This window comes from Rana temporaria, chromosome 9, assembly GCF_905171775.1.
Source record: "Rana temporaria chromosome 9, aRanTem1.1, whole genome shotgun sequence".
NCBI lineage: Eukaryota > Metazoa > Chordata > Amphibia > Anura > Ranidae > Rana > Rana temporaria.
In genome coordinates, this window is record NC_053497.1 from 54,442,711 (window position 1) to 54,452,691 (window position 9,981).

Consider the following 9,981-nt stretch of genomic DNA (forward strand, 5'->3'; position numbering starts at 1 on the left):
GTCTGGTCATGTAATGGGGCAGGTCTGGCATGTAATGGGGCACAGTCTGGTCATGTAATGGGGCACAGTTTGGCATTTAATGGGGCACAGTCTGGCATGTAATGGGGCAGGTCTGGCATGTAATGGGGCACAGTCTGGCATGTAATGGGGCACAGTCTGGCATGTAATGGGGCACAGTCTGGCATGTAGTGGCATAGTCTGGCGTGTAATGGTCGCACCGTGAGGCGAGGCATGACTAGTAGGAAAGGGGGTAGTCTTATACGGTGAGTATATCCCAAAACCAACATTTTGGCTGGAAAATTAGGGGGTCGTCTTATACGCCGAGTCGTCTTATACGCCGGAAAATACGGTAAATCAATTCGGATCATTTGTTATGTTGTTTTTTATGGACGCTTCAAACATTAATGCTCATTTCACACTTCTGCGATCCCAAAGTTGTGTTACTTTTAGCTCGGTTTTGCATTGTAACTTGCTTGCGGTTTGATGCAACTTCAATGTGACTTTCGTGCAACTTTGATGTTTTGTGACTTTGTGGCCAATCATAACAATACAGAGTGTGATACATATTATTGAACTTACAAAACCCTCTGAAGTCGCAAACAAGTGAATACGAATACATTTGTTGTTTTCATTATATTTTATTTTGGATTCATTGAAATTTGTTGCTATTTTGATTCAGAGATTCATAAACATCCGAATCTCTAAATAACACAAATGTCATTTGAATTTTGATTTGTAATTAAACAAATTGAACATGTCTAGAACTGTAGAGAAATCAAAGGAATTGAGCAATTGCGAAAAGTGCATTATTGGGGTTTACATACAGCCTGCTTTAAAACGTTTGACAGCTTAGTATATCAGACTAAAGCCTTGAACATACGACTGGTTTTCCCGGCAGGAAAACTGCCAGGAGAGTATTTGGCCGGGAATCCCGGCCGTGTGTATGCTCCCTAGAAGTTTTCCCATCAGGAGAACAGCTGGGAATCCAGACGGTAAAATAGAGAACCTGGCTCTCTATTTTCTCGTCGGGATTCCCGGCAGAGTGTTTCCTGTCGAGAAAACCGTTGTCTGTATGCTTACCTGTCCATGGTAAACCTGCGCATGCTCGATAAGACTTTGACGCATGTGCGGTAGCATACAAGTTTTGTGTGGGGTGTAGTAAGATAGCGGCAACGGCATCGAATGTGACGAGTGCCGGCTCGTCGTAGTCTATGACATCACTGCGTTGGCCATCTGTATGCACATCTTGGCAAGCCAAGCTTGCCAGAAATCCGGTCAGGAAAACCAACGTTTTTTTCCTGATGGGATTCCCGGCCGTGTGTACAGGGCTTAATAGTACGAATAGTGGGATGGTGGCTGTAAAAAAACGTAGAAAGAAGGTTTCATCCCGTTTTAAAGAGTAAATGTATTTCGATGAGCAAATTTTATGAGTTAGTTATTGTGGCGTTCAAATTTTTATATGATTTCTCTTCCGTAATATTGTATCAAATATAGAAATGTGTAGATCAGGGGTGACCAACCAGTGGCCCGGGGGCCACATGTGGCCCGCGGAGCCCTCTGATGTGGCCCGCGACCTCCTGCTCTGGGATGGAATAGAATAGAATATTGTTATTAAAGGTCAGTTTATCACTAAAATCACATCGGTAGATTCACAAAGAGTTAGGCTGGCTTATCAGTAGATAAGCCAACCTAACTCCGAATCTACGCCGCCGTATGTTTAAGCGTATGCTCAAACAGAGATACGCTTAAACAAAGCTAAGATAGGACGGCTTGCGCCATTCTATCTTAGCTTGCAATTTTTCGGATGGCCGCTAGGTGGCGCTTCCATTGCGGCCAGCGTAGATTATGTAAATGAGCTTTACGCCGATTCCCGAACGTACGCCAGCCCGCCGCAGTCGAATTACGTCGTTTCCGTAAGGCCTTAGGCGGCCTAAAGTTATTCCACCTATGAGGTGGAATAACAATGTTAAAGTATGGCCGCCGTTCCCGCCGTGAGGTTCAAATTTTTTACATCGTTTGCGTAAGTCGTCCGCGAATCGGGAGTTACGTCGCTTACGTCCACGTCGAAATCAATAGGCCCGTAGGGCGTACTAAGCCGCAATGCAAACTGGGAAATGTAGGCGCCCGGCGCATGCGCAGTAGCAAAGAACGTCACAAAACGTGAGGTCAAGCCTCATTTCCATACAACACGCCCCCCTCCAACCAATTTGAATTAGGCGCCCTTACGCCCGCTCGTTTTAGGCTACGCCGCCGTAGATTAGCAGGTAAGTTGATTTAGAATCATTACTAGCCTAGCTAATTTACGGCGGCGTAGCCTAAACACACTAAGCTACGTCGCCGTAACTTTATTCCACTGTACGTGAATCTACCTAACAGTGTATATATGGGCATATCTGTTCTGCAGTAGTTACTGGGCTGCTTTCAAACTAATCTGCAGATGCAGAGCAGTGCACCTGCAGGTTACCTGCACTGAGCCATAGACTTCTGTTATTTCCTGTGAGTTTGAGATTTCTAAAAGTAAAACAAACCTGCAGAATACAATTGAAGTCTATTGCAAAGTGTAGAAAAGCCAAAAGGTACACTGCGTTGTACCCGCAGCTCATAGGTAAGCCGCAGCTTATCAGTGTGAAAGCAGCCATGGGCCCCTTTCACATGGTCCAATTGGACCCTCCATTCACCTCTAAGGAGTGGCCGATGTAAACTGACTTGTGTCCTACCTCCAATATGATCCGGCTGTGTCTGTGTCCGCTCTGCATATGCAGAGTGGACATGGACCTGCCATCCACTCGCTCCACTGATTGTGGCCCACGACCAGTTACCAAGTATCTTAAGTGGCCCTCGCGCTTCAAAAGGTTGGGCACCCCTGGTGTAGATGAACCACTAGGGTGAGCTCTGCATTTACTGCAGATATGAGCCACTTACAAATGCATTATGTAGCACTGCAAAGCATAAAGCAAAGCCTCAGTATACAGTAAAGAAACGTGGCATGTGCAATGTACATGTTATTACAAATATCACATATCTTTTTTTCAGTTTATAACTTTAAAAAAATATCCCTTTATCCAGTGCCGGCCCAAGACATGCCTGGTACTAAGAATGAAATGCTGCCCCCCCCCCCAAAAAAAAAAAATTACGTTCACCAAAATGCCCCCACATCCATTATTTTATATCATGATAACTAAAGTGGACCTATCATGGCTCTATACATGTATATAGGAGTATAAAAAGGACCTGTTATGGCTCTATTCATGCAATTAACCCCACAGTGGAGCGGAGAGCGGAACGGGAGGAGCGGTCGGGCGGCAATTAGCCCCACAGTGGAGTGGAGAGCGGAGCTGGCGGAATGGGATGGCGTGCGGGCAGGAAATTTGCTGCCCCCCTGAAAGTGCTGCCTGGTACAATGGTACCATCGGGTCCCATGGTAGGGCCGGCCCTGCTTTATCTTGTTAACCCATTTGCGTGTCTATATATAAAGAGAGCTTCTGTCCACAGTAAAGTTGAGGATCTTGTACAGCTTTCCACATGACCAGCATCTGGTATGGCACAAAGCGGTGTACCATTAACAGCTCTCTGTAATAGCATGGGTTGAAAGAATCCAGTTTGGCTGATGGCACTTGCACACCTACTGTCCTCATTCCCATGTGAGAGTCTGGGACAAGGCCAGCCTTTTTCAGACACATGCCTAGATACACATCATCAATTGGGAACAGCGGTATTTCCAGAGATTTATTGTAAATGACATGAGCAGTACTGCGGGACATGAGTATTCCGCCGCCCCCGCAATACATTGGGTAGGAATTGGAATTGGTGATCTGTGTGGGGATATAGTATTTGCTGCCAGGATCGCGAATAGGTCCAACGTTGGCTATCAGTTGCCCAACAAAGAGGTGACTATCGGCTCTCAGTTCACGTAGGTAGGTGATTACGTTGAAGGTGTTGACAAATACATCATCATCCCCATTGAAAATAAAATGAGCTCCTGGACAATATTCTTCTAGCCAATGATAGAAGAGGAATTGCTTTAAAGTCAGGTTAAAAAAAGTGTCACGAAAGTCCCACTGTAAGATATCACCGTATGACTCGCTCTCAATTCTTAGAAGGTGATGCAAATGTCTGTTCTCGGATGTCCCTGACAGGAAAATCCTTTTCACATGGACACCATTATAGTCGTCTTGCTTACCCCAAGATTGACGAATTACAGATCTCCTGTCATAGTTTGCTGGAGAAGACTTTATGGCAAGGAGCAGGAATACCCCTTTCGATGCAGCTCTTCCATTGCATTTCTGAGGTGCGTTAAGGATCTGTGAAAAGTTTCTGCAATGTTTATATCTCAAGAAGTCCTGAATGTGGATCGGCAGTGCTGAAAAACCAATAATACTTGCTACTGATGAGTTCTCTTTGCAGCTTGAGATCCATTTCATTTTTTTTGGTTCATCTGAGACACATGTAACGCGAGATGGGATGACAGTATGATCTTCAATTTTTTCTACATCATCTAACCTTCCATGCATAATGAAGAGAAGTCCAACAAAACCCAGGCACAGCAGCAGCATACTTTCCACTTTAGCCAATAATCGACCCATGTTGACACTGTCAGGGTTAAAAAGAAAGAAAAAAAAAAACACTATTAAACTGTATCTAAATTAAAACTTAAAGCGCCAATGGTGAAGCCAGGCTCAAATATCACCTGACATTAAAGTGACACTAAAGCTTTGAGTTTTATTTTTTTTAAATAACAAACATGTCATACTTACCTCCACTGTGCAGCTCGTTTTGCACAGAGTGGCCCGATCGTCCTCTTCTGGGGTTACACGGCGGCTCCTCCCCGCAAGAGCTAACCCCTTCTGGGAAGCTCTCTCCCGGGGGGGTACCTTGCTTGCGCTCCCGTAGCATGAAATCAGCGTCCATAGCCGCCGATTTTATGACTCGGCCCCGCCCCCCCGGCGGCCGCCCCATTGGATTTGATTGACAGCAGCGGGAGCCAATGGCTGTGCTGCTATGAATCTATCCAATGAAGAGCCGATTCAGGCATGGGGACAACGACGCAGGATCGCTCCCTCGGAAATTCGGGGCTTAGGTAAGTAAAACGGGGGCTCAGGGGGGTCAGTGACTGCAAGGTGTTTTTTCAGTACGTTCCAGTACAGTGCATACCATGTTTCTGTGCATAAGGTCACTACCACATGTGTATTAACCAGAATGCATGGACACAATAGCGTGCATGCTAGGCAGCATGCACCTGGGCACTCGTGAATGCTTGGCACTGTTAGTAATTGTAATATACAAAGTGGTAGTAAAGTCCTCTTTGTGATCTTTACCTACAGGTAAGTCCAGGGGAGGGCTGGCAGTGGGGGCAGGGTGGAAATCTCCCCCCGGGCTGGTGACACTATGCACAGCCACCGGCCGCCACTACCAAATGCTGTTTTTGCAGAGCAGGAATATGCCTGCTGGAGCTCTGTTAACACAGGTCACGGCCGCTGCTCACCTCCCACTGTGCAGCCGTGCCTGTGTCAGCTCTGAGGTAGATGGCTGCAGAGCTGAGCTATGTCTCGTCTCACACATAGCTCAGCCTCAGCGCACACCAGCGCTGACATCCCCTTCTCTCTCTGCACAGACACGAGGAGAGATAGAGCTCATCTGCTCCTTCTCCTTCTGAGTCTGCCCTGCTCACACTCACCGGGCATGTGTGGGCACTGGACAGGAAGTTTGAACCCAAAAAAGCATCAGACAGCCTGCCTGTGCCTCAGCCTCCATCCTGGTAAGTTCACCCTCTCTAGTCTCTCTTGCCTCCCAGTGTATAAAAAGGGGTGCTCTGTGGACTTTGTTAAAGGGGAGGGGGCAGGCTTTGGTGAGCAGAGACCCTCTTTACACAATAGTCCACAGCATGCACCCTTAAATCAAGTTTCCCAGAACAACCCTTACATCAGATCTGATGTATATGGGGTCTGTGCGGACACTGATGTATATGGGGTCTGTGCGGACTCTGATGTAAGGGGGGCCTCTCTGCGGACTCTGATGTAAGGGGGGCCTCTGTGCGGACTCTACTCTCTTTAGCCACGTTTGAGTGTTTTTGATGGAAAAAAACACCCAAAAACTCTGGGCAATAGGAGATTATGGGGCCCCCAGGCAATAGATTATGGGGCCACACAGTATACACACACACACAGTATACACACACACAGAATACACATACACACACTGAAAAGGTACTGGAGAGGCGGGGCAGCTATAATCTTGGGATTTTTTTAAAAACACCGATTTTTACATACTGTCCCTGGTTTTACTGAAGCTGGCAACCCTGATGGGGCCCCCTAGTGGCATAGGGCCCCCGGGCAGCGCCCAAGTGCCCGAATGGTCAGTCCGCCCCTGACTGTACTAGCCTAGCTGATTTTAAAATACAAAGACATTTTAATAAATGCATAAATTGGAGGTTGCATTATTTTATATTTGTTTTGGAGATCAAATTTAAAGTTGGAACACACTGACAGCCTACCAGTGCCCATCAGTACTGCTAAGCAGTGCCTACCAGTGCCTAACAGTGCAACCTATTAGTGCCCATCGGTGCTGCCAATCAGTGCTGCCTATCGGTGACACCTACTAGTGCCCATCAGTGCCACCCATCAGTACCACCTTTCAGTGGTGCCCATCAGTGCCACCTGATCAGTGTCCACCAGTGCAGCCTCATCCGTGCCACCTATCAGTGCCCATCAGTGCAGCCTATCAGTGCCGTCTCATCAGTGCACATCAATAAAGGAGAAAAATTACCTATTTGCAAAATCTTATAACAAACTATGAAAACATTTTTTATTTTATTTTTGACATTTTTGGTCTTTTTTTGTTTGCTTAGCAAAAAATTTAAAACCCAGTGGTGATTAAATACCACCAAAAGAAAGTTCTATTTGCATGAAGAAAATGGTAAAAATGTCATATGGGTACAGTATAGCATAACCACGTAATTGTCATTCAAAGTGTGACATCGCTGAAAGCTGAAAATTGGCCTGGGCAGGAAGGAGGTGAAAGTGCCCAGTAAGCAAGTGGTTAAAGTGAATGTAAATGAATGAGTTAAACCTGAGGTCTCTCTGAATACCCAATCTTGTGTGAGGGAGAGTTAAAGTGATTAAATAGTCATTTTTGTAACGTTTACCTACAGGTAGCCTATAATAAGGATTATCTGTAGGTTACGGTTTAGGAGATATTCCCCTTGCAATGAGCCGCTGACAGCAGCCGCGCATGCGCACAGGGGATTTTTCGGCAGAAAGGCCCGGCAGACGCTGGACCTTGCTGGAAAGAAGTCTCCTGCACGTCGCTTTCCAAACGGTCCGTCGGCTGTTCATTGGTTAGATTGATAGTAGCGCAGCCATTGGCTCCCGCTGCTGACAATCAAATTAATGACGCGGCGCCCCGGGGGCGGGGCCGAGTCATACACTTGGTGCTATGGCCGCCGAGTGTATCACACGGAAGCATGCCCGCAAGGTAACCCCCTCAGGAGAACGCTTCTCAGAGGGGGTTAGCTCTTGCGGGAAGGAGCCGCGAGAGCCGCCGTGGGACCCCAGAAGAGGAGGATCGGGGCCACTCTGTGCTAAACGAACTGCACAGTGGAGGTAAGTATAACATGTTTGTTTTTTGTTTGTTTTTTAAAACCCTTTTAAAAAATAAAAATAACAGGGTTAGTTGCTAGCATAGTATTTCTTGATTAAATTGCCTCCACCGCCTCCTATTTTTTAGGCTCAGTGAACCTTTACTTTGCAAACAGAACGCTGCTTTAGTTTCTGTGTATACTTCTTTTGAGGGATTGCTTTATTATTATAGTTATAATTTCTTACTGGTGGTAAACCATTATTCTACATCTGTTTTACTGGGCAGCAGTCCAAACCACACAGCTAATAAGTTTAGACATTTGATAAAGAGCTGTAAAGCTGGAGATGTTGCCAAATAAAACAGCGGCATTTCCGAATCTTGATATGACTATTTCATCTCTTCCCGTGTTTTATTTTCTCCGATACGTTACGCCGCTCTAACTTTGGGCGCTAGTTCTTTATTTAGAAAGAACTTGCGCCCTTAGTTACGGCGGCGTAACGTATGTGTTGCGGCGTAAGGCCGCGTAATTCAAATGGGGATGTTGGGGGCGTGTATTATGTACATTTGTCTTGACCCCGTGTTTTTTATGTTTTTTTTGAACGGCGCATGCGCCTTCCGTAAAATATCCCAGTGTGCATTGCTCTAAATGACGTCGCAAGGACGTCATTGGTTTCGACGTGAACGTAAATTACGTCCAGCCGTATTCACGAATGACTTACGCAAACAACGTAAAATTTCAAAACTCGGCGCGGGAACGACGGCCATACTTAACATTAGCTACGCCTCATATAGCAGGGGTAACTATACGCCGGAAAAAGCCGAACGCAAACGACGTAAAAAAAAAGCGCCGGGGCGGTAGTTCGTTTCTGAATCGGCGTAAATCCTAATTAGCATATTCCTCGTGTAAAACATATGGAAGCGTCACCTAGCGGCCAGCCTGAAATTGCAGCCTAAGATCCGATGGTGTAAGACACTTACACCTGGCGGATCTTAGGGATATCTATGCGCCTAATTCTCTGAGTCAGTCGCATAGATACGACCGGCCGGACTCAGAGATACGACGGCGTATTAGGAGATACGCCGTCGTATCTCTTTCTGAATCCGGCCCACAGTAATCACACCTCCTTGATTAGTGACCACAGAGAGAAAGCTCCCAGCACTGTGGTTATCAGGAAACAGACAACCAGGAAGTGTGGAGATCAGAGAAGAATTACAGCAACTTGAGAGCAAAAACGAACAATGAGGACATGAAAACAGCACTGCATTAAGGTAAAGCAAGCTATTAAGATAAAAAAAAAAAAAATCCTTTAAAAACCCTTTAAGTCATATAAAGAAACATTGATTGAGCGGTACAAAGAGGATGTGAAGAGCTCCATATAAACATACACAATATTACCAAAAGTATTGGGACGCTTGCCTTTACACACACAAAATGTAATGGCATCACAGTCTAAAGACTCGTACACACGATCAGATTTTCCAGCGGTAATTGTGTGGTGGCAGGATGTTGTCAGAAAATCTGACCGTTTGTATGCTCCATTGGACAATTGTTGTCGGATTTTCTGCCAACAAATGTCGGATGGCATGCTTTAAAATTTTCCGACAACAAATGTGTTTTGTCGGATTATCCGATCGTGTGGACACAAGTCCTTTGGACAAAAATCCAAAGTACAAACACGAATGCTCAGAAGCAATGCTCACCATAACACAACACTAGCAGAAGTGGCGCTAAAGAGCTGAAAAACCATTTAGTTTCGTGTTTGTTGGCTGACAATTCTTTGCCATTTGTAGGCAATACAACACCCTTCGGACACAAATCCTACGCTTTGTCTGCTTAAAATCCGATTGTGTGTACCAGGCTTTAGTCCGTAGGATTCAATATTGAGTTGGCCCACCCTTTGCAGCTATAACAGCTTCAACTCTTCTGGGAAGGCCGTCCACAAGGTTTAGGAGTGTGGCTATGACAGTGATGGCGAACCTTGGCACCCAGATGTTTGGGATTTGGAACTACATGTCCCATGATGCTCATGCACTCTGCAGTGTAGTGGAGCATCATGGGAAATGTAGTTCCAAAACATCTGGGGTGCCAAGGTTCGCCATCACTGGTCTATGGGATGTTTGACCATTCTTCCAGAAACACGTTTGTGAAGTCAGGCATTGATGTTGGAGGAGAAGGCCTGGCTCGCAGTCTCCACTCATCTTAATGGTGTTCTTTCGGGTTTAGGCCAGGATTCTGTGCAGGCTAGTCAAGTTCCTCCACCCCAAACTCGCTCATCCATGTCTTTATGGACCTTACTTTTTGCACTGGTCCAAATCATTTGGTGGAGAGGGAATTATGATGTGAGGTTGTTTTTCAGGGAATGTGCTTTGACACTTAGTTCCAGTGAAGGGAACTCTCAAAGGAGT

General features: G+C 45.9%; 1 protein-coding gene across 1 annotated transcript; it reads right to left on the reverse strand.

The window, feature by feature from the left end:
• Positions 1-3,379: 3,379 nt before the first annotated feature.
• On the reverse strand, positions 3,380-4,654 carry LOC120914440 (N-acetyllactosaminide beta-1,3-N-acetylglucosaminyltransferase 3-like). Its single transcript, XM_040325133.1, has one exon. It carries the CDS (start codon positions 4,581-4,583, stop codon positions 3,447-3,449), a length of 1,137 nt encoding a protein of 378 aa, XP_040181067.1. The 5' UTR covers positions 4,584-4,654; the 3' UTR covers positions 3,380-3,446.
• Positions 4,655-9,981: the final 5,327 nt, after the last annotated feature.

Bases quoted from the DNA above. Each gene is read 5' to 3' on its own strand.
- LOC120914440 (XM_040325133.1), bottom strand. From the start codon at position 4,583: ATGGGTCGATTATTGGCTAAAGTGGAAAGTATGCTGCTGCTGTGCCTG.